General features: G+C 36.8%; 2 protein-coding genes across 3 annotated transcripts in view; one reads left to right on the top strand and one right to left on the bottom strand.

Moving 5' to 3' along the window:
- SYN2 (synapsin II) overlaps positions 1-23,660 on the bottom strand; it is a 197,058-nt gene that overhangs the window by 58,809 nt on the left and 114,589 nt on the right. The gene's annotated exons all lie outside the window — the stretch shown is intronic.
- Positions 6,561-23,660, top strand: part of TIMP4 (TIMP metallopeptidase inhibitor 4) — a 30,402-nt gene continuing 13,302 nt past the window's right edge. Inside the window, exon 1 of the mRNA XM_050904477.1 lies at positions 6,561-6,788. Coding sequence (XP_050760434.1) covers positions 6,659-6,788 — 130 coding nt within the window. The 5' untranslated portion in view covers positions 6,561-6,658. The remainder of the gene's footprint in view (positions 6,789-23,660) is intronic.

Genomic DNA, 23,660 nt, shown 5'->3' with positions numbered 1-23,660 from the left:
AGAGTTACATAATATAAGCTCGTTTATTTCCCAGAGTTATAATGTGAATTCTTGTAAATTTACTTTGAATTCTTCTAACAAAAATATAATGTAAAATATAATCAAAGCTGTATATAAAAATAAAAATAGGCAAAGATCATCTGCTAAAAAGAAAAAAAAAGCCCTCTGCTGGCAACAATACAGAAAACAGTTTTTTGAAGGCGGTATTCACCCTGGCTTTAATGTCCTCATGGTTGAGTTGACTAGAAAAGCCACAATAGGAAAAAAAGGGGGGGGGAGGGGGGGGGGCGGGGACGGGGAAGTAGCGACAAAAAACCCAGATGTTGCATAAACATGACTTACCTCAAGTTCAGTGTTTAAATATTTATCTTTCCAATAATCCCCAAGCAAAGTTCATTTAACCACTCTAGTTCCATGTAATTTATTTCTGGAATATGCATCAGACTAAATCTAATTTTGCTCTGCTTACTTTGGAGAAAGGAAATTAAAAGTGAAATAATGAAGGTGGCCTTTTATTCATTTTTTCTTTCCCAGAAACAGGCAGGAAGAGTCCTAAATCAATAAACAAGCAGAAGATGTACTTTTGCTGGTCTATTTGGTTTTAAGAAAACACAATCTGAAGATAAAGTTAGGGCTCTGCCGTGCAGGAGCTCTCCATCACCAGCAGGGGTAGCCCAACATATTCTTCTCTTAATGAAGAGAAGCAGAAACATCATGCTTCAACAGCTGTTATTCTCAACAAACACAAAGAACAATTCGGAGATGTCGAGCCAGATTTTCCACTGCCTCGTACCTTGACAGAAAAAAGTAGGTGTAAAATTCTATCTGCATGGAGTAATGTTTTATACCCCCTTTACACAAGTGGCAAGCCAAAGGAGGATCTGATACGCTTTGTATTATCTTTTTAGAAAACAGGAGCATTAAAGAAATCTAAAAGCTCAAGGGGATAAAAAGAGTAGAGCTTTAATTTGATGAGTGTGCCAGGCAACCAGAGAGAGGCAAATGCACCTTAATTGTGATTTCTTTATTCAAAACAGAGGGTTAAAATGGCTTATAAACTAAATAGGTGCAATATAGATTGGTCCCAGGGAAATGCTGGGCCACCTCAGTTCCCACTGAAATTAATGGGAGCTGATGCAAAATTGGGTATTCTGAGCACCCCTTGTACACAGTGCCTTCCATTGCCATTAACACCACTTCATAAGACTGGATCTTAAGAAACCAATTCTCTTGGTACTCACTGAAATCGTGATCTTAGTGTATAAAGCGACACCATCAAGTAAATCTGAACCAGGCAATCAATCTAAAATACCTTTACCCCACAACTGTTCTTCAATTAAAAAAGAATAGTTATCTAAATCAACACAGAAGTGATCTGATGGTAGAAAAATCATGTATTTTCAATACCTGTACAGCATGAAAACAGAAATTATCATTAACAAGAAAAACATTAAGTATAATGGCAGTGAATCAAAAAGAGCAGTTCCCACGGATCTCTAGTAGAAACTCTGGAGAAGACAAAATCTTTGCAGACACAAATTGTATTTTGGTTCTGGCATGTCAGTGTTTCATTCAATTCCTATCATCCTACCAACTATTTACCAAACTGCTGCCTCTAAAATCAAGTCACGTTTTGCCACCTTATAAACAAATTACCCAAATTGCTGTGACTATAAACTGTATGGGTCTTTTTTACTGTAGTAGTTAGGAAGTGACAGCTATAAATACGTCCCTTTTGAAGCAGGCTGTAGTACATATGGAGGCACTAGAATTTAAAATCCATGAAAGCCCATCTATTTCGTGAAATACTATTCTAATTTTGAATTTTCTACATGATTGTACAGTTTTTGTACAGGATGTGTACTGTGACTATATCAGGTAAACTGAAAGTAGTTTCCAGGAAAAATAAATGCAACGCCAAATGAGAACTAGGGAGAAAAGAACTCTAGCAAAGCACCAAAAAGGCAACAGATAAACTATTACTGTGGAGAATCCTGACTGCTATCATTCTAAAATAAGACTCATTTGCCACAATGGAGAGAAAATAAGATCGATACAGATTAAAAATTGTATTCTGTCGACTGCCAGAAGCTACGGTACAGAGCAGGCAGTCCAATCAAAAGACACTGTGTAAATTCAAACTGCTTGACAGCTGGAAGGGACAGCAAGGTGTCTGTTGCATACCCCATTGTGATTAAAAAGCCTTTGAAAAAGCTGTATGGACAATCCCTGTGCAACACAGTTCAGCGCTCCTTGACATAATTCAAAGTATCAGACTCAAGCCTGCCAGAGAAATACTCGTGATCAATACCCAGGAATCTCTTAACTGAATGCACAGTGCTGCCTTTTATGAAAAATGAAACACCGAGGGGAGACAGCCGTGTGAGGAGATAACATACCAGTACAGGTCAGACAAAGGTAGTGCTGTTGGTGGGTTATTCTGCAGACCTGCGATGCTGCAAAAGGCTGACAGGTGAGAGAGCAGATACAGTGAGGAAAGGCGGGGAAGAAGCACGGAGCAGCGGTGATCTCACAGTGCTGCCTCTCCCCATGTCAGCTCTAAGGGTGATGCGCCTTACTCATCACCTTTCACCCCAGTAACTCCCGGGGAAGAGATGAAAATATCGTAGTCAGTATGAGTTTGCTCTGGAGTTCAGGGGAAGCAGTAGTTCACTCCACGGGACTCTGCACGTATGGCATCCAACAGAAGGAGACCTAGTCTTTTTAATAGGGGTCTCTGGGGACCGTTAGAAGAGAAAGAAACAATGATGGTAATTAATGACCAGAATGCTGTTGATAGATACTAATGCTTCGTAGTAAAAATTAACAAGGATCATGACAACCCATAGTACAAAAAGCTCCTCCAGAATTAGAAGTCCTATACAAAATTAGAATTCCCATTGAGAAGAGATGAAGCTGATCATAAATCTGACTGTAGCCAGGTTTCCTGCCTTGTTTCGATATTGTACACATCAACGAATGCAGTGGATTATCCCCAATCCTCTTTATTTTCTTGCATTTTACTAGAAAACAGAAATCAGTTGTTCAACACTAGACTTAGCTAGACAGAAATGAGAAAGTGCCAAGTGTTTTTTCTACTGTGTCAATAAGGAATTGAAGGAATCAGTGACTATCCCTTGGTAAATGAACTTTTCCGTTTCTTATTAGCAAGCGTTAGCTGTATCAGAACATAACCAGGGAGTGGGCACTACTTCATCCTGCAACCCTTCATCCTTCACTAGTGTTATGACATAATTTGCTATGATATCATGGCTTACTTATCAAACTAAAGGAAAATTGACATCATAACATACAGCGTAGTGAAAGAAGCCCTGTACTGTTAGTCCATTTATACAAATAGTAAAAAGACTGTTTCTTTTGTTCATTGTGCTTTTATTTATAAAACGTTGGCTATAATTTCTCTACTATTATTTAAGATATAAGATTATTTTGCTTAAAAGTTAGTCAAGGAATATTTCTATGTCTTTTGGGAATAATCTTTGTATTTTACAAGGTCAAGATCTAACCGCAATACAGAATGGGTGCTCAGCTTAGGGTTTCTTTTAAACTCTCTAAAAGTAATTTTCCTAATACAATGAAAAATACTAACAATATGCAATATAAAAAAGGACAATGCAGCTTCAAGCTAAGACCTAATGCTTGCTGAAACTGTTGAGCGGTAACAGGTACTCACTGTACTGATATCAGCAGAGGCTACAGGTAATATTTGTCTCCTCTGATAAACGGACTAAAAATGCATTTTCTTGCATTTGTGAGAGCATGTTCCTGAGTATAGACATTTCCAGACTCATTAAAATCCCTTTCAAATGCTATGATGTAAATATGTCTTTGTCTAAACTCTGATAGTAATTTGACAAAACTTACTGTTTCAGAATGAAGAGTTATCAGAAAACAGGAGTTCTGCTGAGGTTTCAAAAATTGTTGGCCTTTTACATTTTAATGATAAGATTGTATCAATGTTGTCACAAAGAACAGCCAATTTCAAGTCCCGGCTTTGAATGAGTACGTCCATGTACCCTAGGACTGACTGGTGTACATATCTGCCTTTCCTGCTATTGTTGTGACCAGTTGTTTCACGTTGGGTTTGAGAAACCTTCTAGCCCCAAGTGTCACTAAAATCCACATTACCGCTGAAAGGCCTTGCTGCGTATAGCATGTACTAAGCCTATCCCTTCCAATGCTGACTGGGTCTAGAGAGACGTACGGGGAATGTATTTATTGAGTATGGACCTTTCTCATGGCCGTTTGCTTCTCTAAGTGTAATCATGCTTTAAATATTCCACTTATGTACAGATGGCTTTGAAAGACTCCTAAAAATCCAACTGGATTATTTCAAGGGTAGCTGCAGGCAATGCTATGCAAGATCGTAATTAAAGTGTGGTTTTATGGCATTTGTACAATTATCATACGAGATTTAGTTTTAGCATTTCTATGTTTCTACACATTCAGTTGAATGTATTTAATTCTCAACTATGTCTACAAGATAGATGTGAATTCATTTTTAACTTGTCACAAAATTATTTTAAAATTTTGTTATGGGCATAATATTTTTAGTTTGGTTGTACAATTAGTTTGCTTGTACTAGATACAAAAGCCTTTAGGACATGCAGAGCATAGTAGTTTGATGTGCTATTCTGGACAATCTCAGGCAAAATGTGCCTTAATTAACCGTCGAATAGATAGACCTGCATGCTCGATGCTAGGGAAGACAGTTTGCCCAGCATATTTCTTTATTATTTGAATTTTACTGAAACAGTAATCAAATTGGTCTATTTAGATCATCTATAGCAGCAGCCATGTGACGTCATCTGGAAACCAATCAATGGCTCTCAGTTAATTCCTTTATCACTTTCCAATCCTACTACCCTAAGTGAGACTTGAAAATCAATAGTCCCAGAACTACTGACCACAGAGGCCATTAAAATACCTGCTTGGGGTTTTTTTGCAGCCTTCTTGTAGCTTGAACTTCCTGTGTAAGGTTTCAGCCTCACATCTTTTTTGTCTTTTTGCTCACATGAAAAGCTTCCTGAAAGAAGTAAGTTTCCTCTAGGTAAGAACGGAGATGTTAGCAGTTCTAAATTATTTTCAGGTGTTAGTCCTGGACTTGGACCCAGCCTTATGATTTGAAGCCAAAACTTCAGACTGGAAAAATAAAAATCAAAGTACGGCTGCTTGAACTAAATCAGGACATAGTGTACAACATTCCTGGCTCAGTTTTGAATGTGGATCTGAAATCTCAAAATGAGACCCCTTTCTAATAATTCTGAATATTTGTGTATTTTTTTTTTTTAACAGCTGGAGCGTGTCTCTGGGAAGGATGGGAGGGAAAAAAAAGGAGAATCAGAGCACCAATAGTTGTAAAACTGACCTCTTACTGTTCAAAAATAAAATAAATCTGCTGCTGTGAAACATGTACACATCTATATAAACATAACAAGCTACTTTGTGTACACCTAAATCTCAGCCTCAACAAAATACATTTACATGAGTCTGGACTGAAATGGTTCAAATTACGTTAATGAATTTTCAATTCCTAAGCTTGATTTGTGAAGTGACAAAATATGCAATACTTTAAGCAGCTCTGTCCTGCATGTCAATCTATAGACGTATTTTATTACTCTCTAATCAAACCTTATGTTGCTCCCTCATGAAACAACTTCTTTATAAAAAGAGGGTGTATACATGTTACACATATCCAGATTGCTACAGCAGCAAAGGATCTGAAGTTGAAAGATTTCTGAACTCTTGTATTTATGTCTGTGTTCCACGTACAACATGAGCTAGAAAATACAGATACAGATCTGTGTTGATTAGGACTTACATTAATAACGAATGCAGAGAAAGAGCCGTGCCTCCAACATACACCACTGGTATATTTTTCCTTGTTGTTTTAAATTAAATCTGTGATGAAATAATAAAAAAATGCCTTTTACTGCAGCTTTTATTTTTAATTCATTATTCCTTGTAATTACCAATTGTTCAAGGCTTACAAATAGAGCATTGAAAGCTTTCCTTTTCATGAATGAAGTTCTGTCCAGCCTGCAAACAGGGACGTCATTTCAAGAAAACGCACAGAAGTGCAGGGGAAGATCAGGGACTGCAAATGAAAACAGAGCTTAAAAAAGGACAGCTTTGTTTACTTCACCAAAATAGAGAAGGTAGCAGACCTAGTTTTTAAATTCAAACTGGAAGGAAATTTACTAGTAAAAGATAAAATCTTTCTTCTGCTAAAGATCATAAAATCACCCTCAGATACTTCTAAAAGATGTTTTTGTAAAGGCTTTTGATTATTAATAGTTCTACTGACTCATAACAGCAACATTGCAATGCTTACTAAGGTAACCTCTTCTGGTACAATAACTTTCACCAATGATGTGCTTTTTCCTTAAAGGAAGGCGGAGTTAGGAGTTAGTGTCAGGGCCATAAATAAGAGGGTCCTATGTCAGGGAAATTAGAAGTCAGTTAACATAAGCGTATACTCAGAGCGAGCATTAGAGGGCTTTCCTAAACCATCCAAGTCCGTTGAAATTGAACTGCACGCGGAAGAAACCAGATAGCTATTAGGAAGTTTAGATATAAAACCAACAGTAAGAAAGCATTTTCTCTTGGCTGACCGATTAGCTGTGCTTAAGGCAACATGAATCCTGTACCGAGTACCTTGTTGTTTTCAGTGCTTCTACTTCTGACCCACAGAATTCAGGAGCTGGTGGAGGCGTGCAGCTGTGCCCCTGCCCATCCGCAGCAGCTCATCTGCGACTCGGCTTTAGGTGAGTCAGAACGGCTACGCGCTTTTAACTCGGACGGTAGGAAATCAAACGGAGCGACTCTGACTGCTGTGGTGGGGTTTTGTACAGCTGTAGAGGAATATGTTTAACCAGGTGGCTTAGTCTCTCAAAGGATTTTAAAACAAAATGACTGCAGAGATCCCTTTCAAAGAGAGGGCTATGGGAGGGAAAAAAAAAAGGTAGTAGCTGTTCTGCTTTTCTTGTTTTTCCAGAACATTTTGTGGTTATAAATTGTTGAAATTGCTGTATTATTTAGTGGCTTTTTTTTTTTTTTAATAGGAACAGCTTCTATATTAGGTCCTAACTTAGAGTAAGCAGGGAAGAATACCTGAACTTTCAAATGGCCACTGTTAACAGTATCTGTAATAGAACAGTCTATCTAAATACATCTGTTATGTGTAAACTATGCATATAGACATTTTTTATAGCACTTCAGGGGGGAAAAAAAGAAAAAAAAAAGAAAAAAAAACCCACCCCCAAAAAACCACCCCAAAATAAAAGTCCCCAGTGATAACATGCTGAAACACTTGATCTTTGTTCCACTATACTACAATTCCTTTAACTGGTTGTTGGGGTTTTTTGTCATTTTCAAAAAATACTTGAGCAGGAAACTGATAGGCCCTTTATTTTCTGCAGATAAACTGGCTACAGCAGTTCTGTATAAATATAACTTTCCAGTCTTTAGGCCAATTGTGTTTCATGATATTCAATCAGCACAGCGGTTGTTAAACAGCTTATAGAAAGAAACTAAAGATCTCAAAATTAGACTGCATGGGGATAAGAAAATGTGACATTTTGCAGTCTTTTGATTTCATTAGCTGAAGCTAAGGCTGGTTAGCTTCCATCTAGTGTGAACAGTAAATGTAGAACATGAGTTTCCAAAGTGTCACAAAATTAGCATCTCTATGGGGCAGGCAATACCTTCTGCATACTGATTAATTGCTTTTATACGCTGACAGAAAATCTTTGTAGCCATGACAAACTCTAAGCTCTGTTTGTGGCCATCAGTTAAATTGTTTTTTAATCTGCTCGTGTTAACCAATCTTTTTCATTAAGTTACCTACACCAGGCATTACAAACTTGGGGTTGTTTAAGGTGTGAAAGAAAACAGAAGTTGTGCTACCAGGAGCTTAACTATATATGTATACATTTAACTGTATTAGTCTGCTGCATTCCTATACATAAGTGACAGTTTTCCAACAGACTTAATGTAGAGATTTTCCTAAATAAACAATTCCACAGTATAGAGGAAACTCAAAATACTCATGAACCATCTTCCCTAGGCAAGTCATTCTGGCTATTCTTATGATATATATATTAAGATTTATTCCATTCTTAGATACATTTTACAAATGGTAGCTATATGCTGCTTTTTATTTATATTTAAATACTGAAGATTATAAAATAAAACTACTTTATATTTGGACTTGATGCTCAAGCTCTCATTTCTATAAATATTCCTATTTAAGTAACCTGCACCTTTTGCCTAAGGAATGTTTGTATCAAGGATCCCTTTGTTTAATATTTATCATTTAAAAATAGCATTTCTATATATTGTAAAATGGTAAGAGAGATGTAGATATTCCTTCATATAAATATGCATGTACATATTTTTATATATGCATTTGCATATATGTACTCATAAAACCTGCTCTAAGCATTTATGGATGAATTATCGGATTTGCTTTGGCCACAACATCTTGCATAAGCTGAGCAAAATTACTTTAAAGGAGCTGGAAAAGACCAGCAGAGTTGTCTGCCCTGCGCAAGAGGAAACTCCACTAACCAGTTTGGCAAAGACAGCTCCTCCATCCCTGATGCCAGAAGTCTGTTTTTTCACCCTGTGTCCAGGCGAGAAGGCTGTGGGCTTCTGGACACAGCCTGGAGCCCTGGACACAGCACCATCCCCTGGGAAGGAGGGCTGTGTCTCCACAGCTCTGCTTTGTTTTAAGCAAAGCGGGTTTGAAGCCATACCTGTGTCCTTAGGGCCACCTGGTTCTTAAGAGGGATTGTGAAACCCAGGCTGTGCTAGTAAGTATCCCATGCAGTAGCATACGTCAAACTTCTCCTGTTAATATCACCATACTTAAAGATCTATTTTTTTAAAGAAGATTAAAGATTAAATTGAAGATCTGTACTGCAATTTCAACATTTTCATACTTCCAAAATATTGATAAACAAAGAAAGGGACAGCTCTTCAGCTACCAAAATCCATGGGAGTTGAATGCTAATCCACCTCTTGCTGAGACCATTCAATTTTTTTCAGTTATTTTTAAGTTCACCCACCTATGTACCCACAAACACGTTCAAGTATTTCCTTGCAGAATAAAACCCTAGCACATCTTATTAAAAAAAAAGAAACCATGCCATGCCTCTAAATTCCACAGTAAAGTAAAAACTGAGACAGAGTCTCAGTCTTGCTCATAGAGCTACCGACCATTATATGTACTTCAGTTACTGCATTATTTCTCAGTTTCGCTATATATCTGTAACATTTTTAATTTCCTTTAGGATCACTTGTGATTTGGGTGGAGTGAAAATGGAGGTGGAGGGGGTTGAATCAACAGACATGACTTGAGCCACTAACTGAACGTGTGAAGCCGCTCAGAAACCTTAGCATTTATATGAGATACCCAAGAAAAAAAACAAGCAGAGAAATTAATTAAGTCCGGGACAAGCGCTTTTCACTTTTACTTTTGTTCACATGATTAGTGCTGTGACACTTTGTCTTTTACTGTCAGGGGGCTTTTGTGGCTTTACTCTCTTTCTAAATACCCACAGCTACCACACAACCTGAGCAACTTGATAGAAATAACAAGCTTTCTGACAGACCTAGAGTAAAAGAGAGCTTCTGGTCCTGCAAGGTACTGGCTAAAACTAAAATAGGGAATGAGTGAAGAGCCCTGCAGGCATTACATGGTTGTACACCGCAGGAAGAACAGTAATGATGGGGAGTAAATCATGAGTGCTGTGCCAGTCCTGCCATTTATCTGACCTTGGGTTTGTCAATCTCCCCGCTTTGCCTTAAGAGGGTGTGATTTTGTACAAATTCGAGCAGTTTTCATGAACTTCTCAGTAGTTTTAAATTTCACTTCAAAGAGAGGTAAATCTTCGTTTGCAGGAAGTGCCTAGCACCATGAAGAGACACACCTTTTATAAAAAGGGAGATACATTCCTCTTGTGTTCTCCTAAATGGGGCTGAGGCCCTCCTAAAATGTGCTGAATGCCTTCAAACCCCAACCAACACCTATACTTCTCAAGAGGACTTTCACTGGAAATGGAGATGGGAGGTTTATTAAATAGCAGTTTCATGCACTGCACTGCTAATTATCAGTGCTGACCCCTCGCCCCCTGGAAGAATCCAGGAGGCTTTCTCCATACAGAAATGAAATGTGATGAGGATGTGTTTAACATTTCAAATTCAGTAGCGAGGCACCTTAGTTCCAAGCCAATATAAGAAAATTCCTCTGGTAACGGCTTTTTTTGGAGAGAACCATGGATGCAATTGAGTTTATCAGATAGTGTCAAGATAACAGATTTCCCTTTTGCCACTGACTTCAATCTCCCTGGACTCAATTCTAAACCAATGTTCACATCAAATTAGACAATCTGTAGAGAGAAATGGTATACGTGGAGAGGACTGATTCCTTTCTAAAGTCTGTCACTTTTAATTCATGCTGTTTTTTCCCCCTTAGGCATCAGCATGGTTATTTTTTGGACAGTGGGACAAATATGTAAATTCTTTGCGTTTCTTAGCTATGCAACACCAGTACCCTACCTTTAAAGTTACATGTATTCTTTCTGATTTAAACTGTCTTCTTGTTTTTTCTTAAACATATATCGAAAATGATATTTTTACTGAATATTGGGCACCACACTCCAACAGAAATGACTAACAGATCTTGAGTACAAACAAATATATACTATAGCTTCAGAGAATGCTTCTACAGCTTTGGAGACGAGTGGCACGTTTCGAAATATGATGGAAGCTTTACAGCTGGAGCTTGGCAGCATTTTCAGCCTGTTAAAATCTCATAAGATCACTGAGATCAGGCATTGTAAAGATGTGCCAGATGATATATTAAATTTTAATCACATTTTAAAATAACAGTAAAAATTTTATTTAAATACACCAGAATTAAGTTTTCAAAGTCAGCTCCTCTGGGATAAAATTATAATATGCTATTTCTTTATTATTGAATTTCATATTAAAACTTTCATGGCTCAGTGTACCACAATTTTGCCTCTCTGCAATATAATATCTAGTTTTGTACTGGAATGGATTAATTTGTACATTATTAGAGTGGGAAGTAACTTTGCCTGATGGGAAAAATCAGCATTGGAAAATGTATTAGAAATGTAGACGGTACTTCTTCCAAGTTAAGGGAAAAAAGGTGAACAGTGAAATTAAAGTAGACTTTGTATTTTATTCTTACTATATTATGTTATACGCACTCACCATATTGTTAATCTCACAGAGTCTACTTGCTGTGAGCAGTGTGATTATGCAGATACTGATTACCTGCATGTTTAGGTTGATGAGCACCTTCAGTGTGGGTTTTGACACAAAACTAAGCAGCTATGTAATTAATCTTCATGAGTTTGGGAGTACAGTGTTCACACAAACAGTAATAACCATAGCACGTAACAAAAGACCATTAAAGACAGAGATGCAACAGACCTCAGTCCGCTGTGAGGGTTTCAACAGAGTCCCATAAAAAATCCTGACTCTTGAGGCCGTTGCTTGAGGGAATGGGCAAGACGGCCTCGCTGTAGAAGGCCATTGGCAGACCCTGCCAGGATCCTGGGTCACAGGCCACGCTTTCAGACAGCCCACTGACAGACATGGCATCACACAGCTTACGTCCTGGAGTTGCCTACAGTCTTTTAGACTTCTCCTCCATAGCAGGGAAAGGTTATAGTACTTGGCATATGATCTGCATTTATATTACTGTCCTGCCAAATGGAGGCAGATCTTACTACTTCATAGCAATGTCCTTCCTCTAGAGTGGAAATCAGTGACAATAACGCATAGGTATATTTCTAGAGTAAGTTGTCACTGACTGGAAAGGATTATGCAGCTACCATTTCTCAGGGGTCCCACGCAGAAATGAAAGCTGGAGTTTCTATTCCAAGAATTGTGAATTCGATTATAGAAATAACGTACTGGACTTCTGCTGTTCTAGTTCTCTCTCAAACAACAGGAAAAGCACAGCACCTGAGCACGTTTCTTGCAAGAATTATGAAAAAAAAGTTATGAGACTGTATTAGTGCCATTGAAAGAGCACGCTGCCAGAACAATATTTTCAGAACCCTACTTATATTAACCAATGAATCATCTTAAAACCAGCTAGAAATTATACTAATCTCAAAAGTAATGTTATTCATGTTTGGTAGGTTTAATGCAGAGGTGCTGAAAATGAGGCAATTCTCTTAGCCTCGTGTCCTCAGCAAGTGGCTGAGAAAAGCTGAACTCCAGTCCTATGCTCAATAGAGTCCCACAAGTGTTCAGAAAACAACGTTGGTATGTAGGGATCATTAACAGTCATACCCTTCCCAATGTCCGCTTTTTGTTATATGACTAATATTAAGTTCATTAACAAAAATTATTGAGAAATAGACATTTTACCCTTAACTCACATTTCAACAGACTCATAAATGACATAAATACCAAACCCACCTTTTACCTATTTTGGCTGTACAATGTCCTGCCAAAGTCAGTTATACAAAAGGGGACAGGTTTCTTTACTTCTGTAAGTATGAAAGAAATACATAGTAATTTTTCTTACTTGTCTCTTATGCATGCTTTTATATAGTATTTTCAAATAAAATTTAAAAAACCCTAGACAACATGAATCCTAGGAAGTTACTTAGTTTAAAGTAGCTACTGATGCACTTAGAGTGAAGCTCTTAACAAAGAAAAATATCTGCAACCCTGCAAAGGCCCATCACTGGTACAAATGCCTGCATATTACAATTAAGTTATAATTACAGTACATATCACTTTCTTGGCATCATAGCCTGAAACTTCTAAATGCTTTCAAAAATACAAAAAATGACTGCACTGACTGCAGAGATGTTGTGCTGTTACTCACTACGTACAACTACACGTATTTGTACCTGTCTTTGCTTACTGTTCAATAAAGCACCTCAATACTCATGTTCAACGACTTGTTGGAGTGCTGCTACGGGAATAGCAGTTTGAGTCCTTCCATTTGCAGCTAACGTTTAACAAAATGTTAGTGAAACAGCTTCCTAGGATAAAGACTGAATTTCCTGTTTGGGAGTAGGAAGTATTACCTGAGTAAGATCTACAAATAACCCTACATCTACTTGGAGGTTTTAAGCCAGAAGCAAACACTTGAGAACTTACTTCAAAATTCCATGTCTAGTTACTTTCCTAGCTTACTTTTCAGTTCTGAATTCAAGACTTGAATTGCATTGCCAATATCATGCAACTCTAAGAAATAATTTCCAATCTTCTGTAAATTACTGTTCTTCAGAACCCTGCCATTTAAGCATGAAAATGGGGCTCAGTCTGGAAAAATGCAGTCACTCTCCTTTCCTTTGCTCGTTGAACTTTTTCATGGCAGTGTTCCCAACAGCTTAAAAGTTGTAGCTGTAAAATGAGGTGGCATCATGAAACTGAACAACAGGACAGAATTTTAAGGAGCCAAATCCACTGAGCACAACACTCCTGTCAATTAGAATGTAGCTGACAACTGTAAAATAATTTAGCTTTAGTGAAAGAAACAGAGCTGAGTATTGTGTAGTAAAATGAAATCTCAGAAGAATTATGCTAGTTGCCTGATTTAGAAGCAACTCAGTAACACCGACTCATTGCTGAATATGTTATAAATGCAGGATAAGAAAATTCAGGAACCGTGTTACTTTTATTTAAAAGCATGCATTATAGTGCTAAGAAACTAAAACCCATGATTTCAAAAACAACATTCTACACACACTGTGTGGAAAACAAAATCCAAGCAAGAAACAAAGATTAAATAATATAAAACACAGAACATGAAAGACTGCCAAACTCTTAATCCTATTAATCTACCAACTTTAATCCCTAACTTTCTCATTAAAAAGTATCTCAATAATATGGGGTTTCTTCCGCACGGAGGAAGGGGCATGCAGCTATGAATGGAAATCTACAATAACATTATGTATGTTGTTCTACAGACTTTAGAGTATAAAGAGAGTGTTATTCTTCAGCTGAAATTAGGCAGATGTTGATTACTAGTCAAATGATGTGGTATTTGAGGCTTGTGAAGTAGAGAGAAATATTTCTGGTAACATGAGTAGCAGCTGTAAAAACAGTGCAGAAAAATAAAACTGACCTTGAACAACATTAGGAAATCATGCTATATTTTAGGTAATGTTTAAGTTAAAAGAATACCACACATCTGTTAAAAATACACTCACCTCTTCTATTTGAAAGTTTATAAAAACTAGATTTTAAAACCTCACTCATACATTGAATATAGTCTTCTAATTAAAAAAAAATAAAACCGCATAATCTTCTGGTTTAACAAGGAAGCCAAACCTGATCAACTCTTGCCTTCAACACAAGGAATTTTTGCATCCCAAGCCAAAAACACACAGAGATTCACAAAATCCTGACCTACCTGAGAGTCCTAATGAGCTTAAATATAGGCCTCCTGCATTTTGAAAGCCTCAAATGGAAATGCATTTTGGATGCAGACTAGCACAATTTTGTGTTAATAAAACACAAAAGAGTAACCAAATTCTGCAAAGCATTTACATTGAAAAATAATACAGTGCAAATTAATATCCATATGAAACGGTGATAAAATAATCTTTGGTATCTGCTTTATCAACTTCAGAAGTATTCATGGGTTTTTCCAGACAGTGAGTTTTTGGCATGCAGTAATTTTTTCTGAATAAAAATGCCATGAATAACAATGAACAATGAAATATCCTAATTTATCATCTAGAAAAGAAAGGTGTTTCACTGCTGTCTTGTGTAACTAAAACATTTGCACAGTGGCTATATTAACTGGGTAGAGGGACACATACTGATTAACGTATTAAACCTTTTCAAATGTACTTCTGACCTTTTTCTTCTTTGTCCAATACATAGGTCTCTCTCCTTTTTCTCCTTGTTTTCTGTTTTGTGTTGGGTTAGTAGAATTTAGGTCTGGCCTAATGCTTACTTTAAATTAATCTTCCCCTTCAAAAACTTCCGTGGAGTTCTTTCAGCCCAAGTGATAAAACTTTACTATAAGGATTTGATTTTTCAGTTACAGATAGGATTGTTATCTCACCACACTTACCTTCTCATGCAACTGGAAGCACCGCTAAGACTAGGCAATGCTCTTCCATACATTGCTTTCCATAGACTAAAGGAAAAAAGCCTGCTATTGTTACAATTACGTTCTTCAACAAGCTCTATGGTTACAGATCCAAAACACTTGTGTCCAAATAGTCCAGTACGTTCCACTGTTTTTCTTTCTTGTGATTTCAGAAACTGTGGTTCAGTTAATTACTGTGCTGCTGATTTAGTTATTTTACAGATGGCTATAAGCATTTATTGATGGAATATCAGAAAACTAAAATACAAAGCAGAAAAAATAAAATTGCCTTTACATCCTAACTAGCGTAAACATCTTTTGAAGTAAAGATTCCTTGACTTTGGATCTAGGAGTTGTGGAGGAAGAGTGAATATTAACAATGTAAACTTACAGATAAGAAATCCATCCTGCAAACACAGAGGAAAAGATTTTTTTCAGCTTTGCTGCTGCTGCTGCATTCTGTATATATCTAGAATTGAACTAGTACAACAGCTTCAAACATCTGAGTTGGGTTACAGTTTGGAAATGAAACTACTGTTTGCTGATCTGTCTTGTTGAAAGATAAATTGATAGATGAGCTGTTTGCTAAACACATTTGTTCTTTTTCAGCTGTTTAAAGATCATTCAATAGCACCTTGCTTAGTTCTCAAAAGAGAAAAGAAAGTATAGGGTTTTAATGTTAGGTTTCCACTCCCAAAAGAATAAGGATGATCTAGCATCTCAGCAGATATCCTGACGTAATCATCTGTCTCTCTGTTGAAGTCTGAAACAATTAAAAGCTTGCATAATAATTCAGAAATCAACACTGCAAAAGAATGCTTGCAGTCTCCTTTATGTTGTAAGCATCAAAAGCAAAAACTGTGTGGAACACCTGCACTGTATGGCTGTGACAACACCAGACGTCGGAAAGATTTGCCAGATTTATTCTCAAAGCAGTGTATTGTTATCTCTCTCATCACCAAGCTGGTGTTATCATCAATAATTTGGCAGCACTCCTGTGGGAATCTAGGAGTCATCTTTGATCTCCCACAAACGCTGCGCGAACCATTTTGACAAAATGCATCAGTTTTCATTCAGTACCTAGACTCAACTTCCAATCTACCTCCCTGCCCCCACAAGATCTAGAGTCTTCTGTATAAGAAGAAAGAAACACATGAATGCTATGAAACTATTTTTCAGAGGTGGTGATGGTGGCCAGCAAATTTTGATTAAAAAAGCCCACAACAATACCAATTGATGGTAAAGCATTTGGACACCCATGACAGAAGTGGTCTCTAGCTGACTAGAAGTGCTTGACAGAGAAAGAATTACGGCCATTGTAAACCATAAAAATGTGTCTATATAAAATAGAAGAACAGAATGAAACAGACGTACTTTGCATTAAAAGGACGGAACCTAAACCACATGGATGCCAAATTCTTCTTTGAAGAAGTTAAAAATTAGTACAATAAAGAACAGAAGATGAAGCCCGTTCAGTGTTCCAGTAAATTCATAACCACCAGATTCTGAAAGATCACAAATAAATTTGAGTCAATGTGCAAAAGTGCAAGTTGCCTATGAGTTTAACTCAGGTTACTTATCGTAAATAAAGATAAGGATTTACATGCCTCCAAGTCGAAAACTAAATAACTGAAGCAATAAAAAGTAGAGTAGTTTTTGAAAACAGAGTACAGACCTTGTTGCATGCAGTACAGATCATCTCAACTCAAAATATGTGAAATGGAGTTATAGCGCTAGCAGAGCCTTTTTTTGGACTCAGTGCAGAGAAAAATGAAGAAAATTATAAATGGGAACGGGATAAAAAATAACGGCATTTTTATGAGACTATAGTTGGCAAATCCTTCAGCATGAACAGAGAAACCAGAATATTTGCTGTTAAGGGACTTGCTTTGAAAAGGCCTTAAACATTTCAGGTTAAGGGCAACTTATTAAGCCATAACATTATTCTCATGGCACTGGCACTTGATAGTATTACTCATTACTTTGTTTCATTAAAACTCTGCAGACATGATCCCTGTTCCAACCGACATAGGTAACATGCAAAGATTTCCACAACTACTTACCGTATCAATGGATACACATATTATCTTACTAAGTGAATAGTATGTGAATGCTCAAGTACCTGTATACACTATAGACACATCTACTGTATTTCACAGCTCTCTTTTTCAGAGATTTCAAAAAACTCAGACGGCATTACTGCTAATTCTTTTGCAAGCCCACATATGCAAATCAAATACTGAAACACAAATGTAAGAAAATAAAAATCTTCATTCCCCTAAAAATTATTTCTAAGTCTCCAAAATAATCTGCCTTAAAAATATCAGAGTGTATATAAAGCTACACGTTAGGTATTTAATTGCTTATTTTAAAACATCATTTTAATGTCAATCAATCAATAACTTTTGCCTTCTTTGGGACAAATTGCCTTCTTTTGGCAGCATTAGCGATCCCTGTGAGTTTAAACCAAAGTTACAATGCTCTGTTTGTATTGCTAATACTTCTTTCTTCCTTTCATAGGTATTTTGAGAAATTATAATCTTTTCCATATACAGATATATGAATACATATTACATGAACGAATATTTAAGCAAGTTAACTTGCTTTCTTCATTGGTGAAACTCAAAGCTTTACAATAAGCATATGTGGCAAGTCTGTCTATTATATAACTGAACAATTTAGCATATGTAGTTACAAATATGGCAGAGTTGCATAGGGAAAGTGGTAATGCTGTACAGTTGCTCTGAAGTATGGAGTAAGACCTTCACAACCTCTCATAAGACCTTTACAACCTCTCATACATTTTAGAGGTTTTGTAAGCAATATAAATCAGCAGCCAATACACACTATTTTATTTAGAATTCTATCCAAACTATCTATTCTATCTTTTCTATCCTGTGCAGTATTGCTTTAAAGTGGGTTCATTAATTTTTTTCTGTTGTGATAAATTCTGTGCAGATTCCTCTTCTTTTTTGAGGTTAAGATTATTCTCCTTGCCTGCTGACTCTTTTTCCCTCTCTGCAAGAAAAGTTAAGCATACCAAATGTCTAGTTTCCAATCCAAAGAATACATTTTTTTTTGGTCATATCTCTGTACTCATGGAATCCAAGTATTCAAAACTGTGTTCTTGGGCTCCCCTGGCAGCTTTGATAGCATTACTTGCCAGTGTTCTTCTTCAAGAGACCAAGCGTTTGTAAGACTGGGCCATAATATACTGGGTATAGTATCTACGGCATCTAGACACAAAGGCGGCAAATGAAATAGTGTGTCTATACCCTATCTTCAGACTTTACCTTGGACTTCCAGCAGTATTTTACCATAACTTGAGTTTAGGTGAATATGGTACATGAGGCCAGTTCTGCTCGCAAACTTTTAGTTAGTTTGCTTTCTGGTTGTTCACATCTAAATTCTTGGCCAGTTACAGATAGATGCCTGACTTAAACTGGAAGCAAATCTGACCTGCAATTGTGTATGCTGGCCAGACTACTCTGAACATAGAATTTCCACCTGGAGCAGCTCTTTGGTTATAAAGAGGAATGAATTACAGTCCCTGCTGTGATTTCAAGCTTCCTCTCCTCTCCAGTCTCATACTGAATCCGCTGAATTAACTCACCTCCAAAACTGAAGATGGGCACTGCTGCAAATCTCATTACCAGATTTGCCCCCATTCTTCTCTTACAGAATACAAAAGATTTTAGCGCTTGTATATTACAAGGAGGGGGAGGTCCTGGATTGCTCTGTTCACTAATAGACAAGGAGTGACAGCGAGTTCATAAAACCTTTTCTTTCTTAACCCTATAGGTAAACACTCTGAAGATAATCACCTATCCTTTGATTGCAACTGTTTGTTAACAGACGACTCTTGGCGGAGTTTTGTTCTGGCTGTAATGTAACCTGTGGCACTACCAACACTGTACTGGAGTCTCTAGTTATTTCAAAGTAGTTTATCTCAATATTCAAATGAAAGTCATCAGTATTATGTCATTGATTAGTTAATGCATCAATTCTGGAAGTTTCCCTTATGATACCGCAAAATAAATTAAGGCATATAAAATTAAGAAAGCCTTTTATAGTTAATTTAAATGAGGAGTCTATGTTCTCAAAAACAGACAGGCATATCTTTATCAGATGGTGTGAAGTTGTATTAGCACCAGTAAGAATTACCACCAGGTAAACTGAGGATTTACTACGAATTTCTATTTTGATACACCCAACTAAGTAGGAAGATAACTCCCATTTCATAGTGAGGTTCACAAAAAGAGCATAAATACAAAAAAGTGTAAATACCGTTTTACAAAGTTTCATAAGAAGCCCTTCCCCTCTCCACTACTCAGAACGAAGAATGGAGATCTCAGAATGAAGGAAAAAGTATACACCTGGAAGTAATACAAGCATCTCATCACAGGAACAGAAAAAGCCATTTCACATAGCAACCCCATATGGCCTGCAAAGCCTAGATTCATTTCAGTTGTTTCCTGGTTTACTATGCAATTATTTTAGATCGCTGGACCTAGAAACTTGACCTTTACAGCTTCAAACAACTTGGACCCTATTCTCCTGAATGTTCTTTTGATAAATGCTTTCAGTGAGTGTATAAACCCGAGAAGCACTACAGCCACTGTCATATTCCAACCATGTTTTCAGTAGCCTATGATCAGAACAAGAGAACTGCTAAGGTGCAGGAACAGAGGCCACTGAATAAGAATTACTGCAATTTCTGTAGTAGTGGTATTTACTTCCTTTGGATACATAAAATAGCATTGGATCTCACAAAAGTGTTCGCAACGAGGCAAAATCCAGAAGAGCAAACCTCTTTCATTAATCTCTTTTCAGAAAAAAGAGTCTATATAGGCTTTTGATTCAAAAAACCAAACCCTCCTCCCCAAAAAAATCAACAAGACTTTTGGACAGGAAGAATTTTTTAATTGAAACATCAAGTTTTGAATAAACTCAAGGTCTCTGCAGTTGGGCCTCCTGCAGTTGTCACTGTGGTATTTCCCCTTGACCCATATTCCGGGTGTGATCCTCCAGGAATTGGAGACATTTATGTAGCAAGTTTAAGCTACTGCACCCTAAAGAGGAAAAAAACTTCTGCTAGATAGATAGAAGTTTTAAGTAATCTTACAGTAGAAGGGTGAGCACAAACAGCTGCATATTGTGTATGTGAACGTTTTCATTTTGGTGAAAGGACATATTTCTGTATATAAAAGTTCATGTGAATTTAGGGGCCTTCAAAATTATGTACATACATATTATGCGTCCATAGTTCTGCCTTATTTCATGCTGCATACTCTGACTGATATGTAATTTCAGAAAAACACTTGTTGTTTTCTGTTTTTGCACATTTGGATGCTTTCTTCTATCTGTTCCCATAAATATTTGGGATGCCGTCCTCAACCCATCCACATAACAACAATACACTTTTATTTAAATCCCTCTCCTTGTGCCACTTATTCCTTGTCCCTACAAGAGCAATAGCATCTGGCAACAGCTTGATCGAAGTGTCAGACATTAAAGAGACAGGTAGAAATAAGTGCTCAAAAATCGCTCCTCATATTTTAAGTAATTAAATGAAAGGGCTAAACTGAGGCAATAAAATGTAGGAAAAAAAAAAAGAGCTGCATGAGTCATTATTACAACCTTGTTCGTTACTTTTTAGTAACTTACATCTTTCCTTTCCTGTCAACATAGTTTTTTAAGTCTCATTTCAAAGTTTTTGTAGCGAAGCTGATTCTGATTATAAACTTGTGTGATATGAAATAAACTTTCCTGATTTCTTGAGAGAAAGACTGCTTAAAAGTGATGAAGATTAAATTGCTATTCAGATAGCTATGCCGTAGTCTGTAAACTTAGTCTGAAGTGAACTGGAGGCTACAACTGAAACACAGATTCTTCCTCAAGATGCCTATTTGAAGGATGTTGCTACTTCTAGTTCTGATCTCAAATCTAAAAAGGGATCTAATTATCTGGACATGTCAGGACTCACTGCTCTTATTTTCTTACTGAGGGCTAACCTACCCCAAGCAGCAAGAATATTCAGCAGAAAGGATGGAGAAGGAATCAGAGACTTTCATTTGCAGTTTAGGGAGCTGCCTGGTTTTGGTGCAGTGTCAGTGATGGATGCGCTGTTTCTAAAATTTGCAAGTGGCCTTAGAGGTGCATGAAAGGAGATAAATCCCAGGGCAAACCAGGAACACAAATGGCTGGCACAGTCCCAGTACCAAAGCTTCCTCCGCATGCAGAACCACACTTCTTTGTTCATGGACCTCAGAATCTAGTGCAAGGCTAAGGGACAGGATTTAGCCCTTATTTTTACAAAAAGCAGCTAAGACATCCCAGCCTAGACAACTTTGCCCTTCTGTTCATTAACCTACCTATTGCTGAAGGACTGGAGCTCATTAGCTATGAAGTTTTGCTTTAAGCTGCAACTCCCTAAGCAAAAATACATTCATGTACGGATCATAGGTATTACATAGTTTATCACTGATACAATGAAAACTCCAGTGCAGCTAATATTTCAAACTTGATGCATCCATCGTGATAATAATCTGTAAATCTCTTTTAATTCTAGAAAACAGTGAAATATTTTTCTTCTGGTAGAAATCATACCCTAGAAACAAAAATACTGAACTAAACCCAACTTAAGTAAAACAACAGTTTAATAGTAGTCTGTATTTCTCATAGTACTGTGGTCTTAACACACTTGAACAACTTTGTTCAGGATGTAGCTTGAGTGTTTTTAGAGTCCAAACAAATGACAAAAGAGACTTGCAAAGCTCCAAGTGTCTGCCTCCCTATCTGTCCATCTTTAAAGTTCATACTCTTCTTAGCAATATTTTTATTTTTACTTATTTTCAGGTTTACATATTTAAAATAAGAATGCACATAAGCAATTATGATTTCTTGTTCTTACGTCCAGTAATATATTAAATATTTTCCTATGTAAGTATTTTTCATTATATAGTTGCTGATATTTAACAGATACTGGGGAAAAAAGATCTCATTTATTCATCAGTTTTTACCTTCTCCCTTACCTCTTATTTCTTAGGATAATGAAGTTAATCTGGAGAGTAAACTCCAATTTCTTTTCCTTTTTGAAGGAGTAATAGAGTTGATTACTTTTGTTGAGTAAAGTTGCCTGTCTTCAAACAATAGTACTGTGACCAATAGGTTAAGGAAAAAGGCTAAGTAGCAGCATCTTAAAACTTTTATAAGTACAATAATGCTATATAAAATAGTATCATAAAGAATATATTATTTAATAACACTAACTTGTAACAATGAGAGTAATTCTTCACTAAACAGTTTTCCCTTTGTTAATGCCTTAGAAATAACTCAGAGTCTAAAAAGATACTACTTTTAGGGAACATATGAATTTCGGTGGACAAAGTGCAAGGATTTACTTTATTCTGATTCCATCTATATCTGTGACTTGGTATGGGGCCTTCAGTATGCTGCTCAATTCTTTGTGTCTCCTCTTCTTCGGAAAAGATGGTCGTATTCCATGGCATATGTCACTGTAGTGTGGTAAAATTAATCTAATGGCAGTGAATTTCTTTTAAAAAGAAGCCCCTAGTATAAGTAGTTCCTCATGATCATAAAAATCTCTAATATACAAGGTGATGGCACAGTTTATTTACAGGTAAATTATTACTGTAGCTAATTTCAGAGAGAAATCACCCAGGTTTGGGAAAGATGCAGTTAATGCCTAACTTTATATACAATAACCCCTATTGTATAGAAACACTTTTGTATTGTATAAAACCCAACACTTTTCTTCTGACTGTATAAACAGAAATATATCTGATGTTACACTAAGTTCTGTCCTTTACCGAGTTCAAAATTACCTTTTGTTGATATAGAAATGGTTGGGAGGTGTTTATTATTATTCAGGAAAGAAGGAATAAAAGCATTCTTAACACATTTCTAATAATGACTATCCAACAGCCAAGCTGATTTACTAAATAGAACATTGTCCTCCTATAACTACAATATGCTATGACACTGCTAATCAAAGCAGGAGTTGCTCAGAGAGGTGGCAACTTGACGCTATGGACTCAGCATAATCGTGGAGGCCAGTAGCTGCCAGTATGATTTCTGTTCTGAGGCTCTACCTGACCCCTGCACGGCTTCAATCACATTAACTTCCTTTCAGTTCAGTTACCTGAGACAACCTTCAGCTACAAAGTGGGGATAAAAGTTTAAATTTTATAAAAGTACCACGAGTTACAAAATACGAGTTCTGCAGAAACGCTCCATCCTACTACTGAAATATTAAGAGTGAATGTCTTTTGAAAAACAGTGTATATTTTTAATGCAGAATGAATTTGAGGCAGACTGAATTATTGGCATTAGAATATGAAGGCTATGCATATGTATTTCATATATGCAAATTCCTCATAAGGAACCAATAACTGTCTGACAGATAAAATGACATTATTACACTAAACAACCAGAGGCTGTTCTCAGTCAAACAGAGGAGAAGCCAAGCCAGCCATGGTATACTTGAAACCATTTCTTGAAAAGAAGTGCAGAC

The sequence above is a fragment of the Gymnogyps californianus genome, chromosome 13 (genome assembly GCF_018139145.2).
Source record: "Gymnogyps californianus isolate 813 chromosome 13, ASM1813914v2, whole genome shotgun sequence".
In the NCBI taxonomy this organism is placed as follows: Eukaryota; Metazoa; Chordata; class Aves; order Accipitriformes; family Cathartidae; genus Gymnogyps; species Gymnogyps californianus.
The sequence above is the reverse complement of the archived record's forward strand: the minus strand, read 5'-3'. Positions and strand labels throughout refer to the sequence as shown.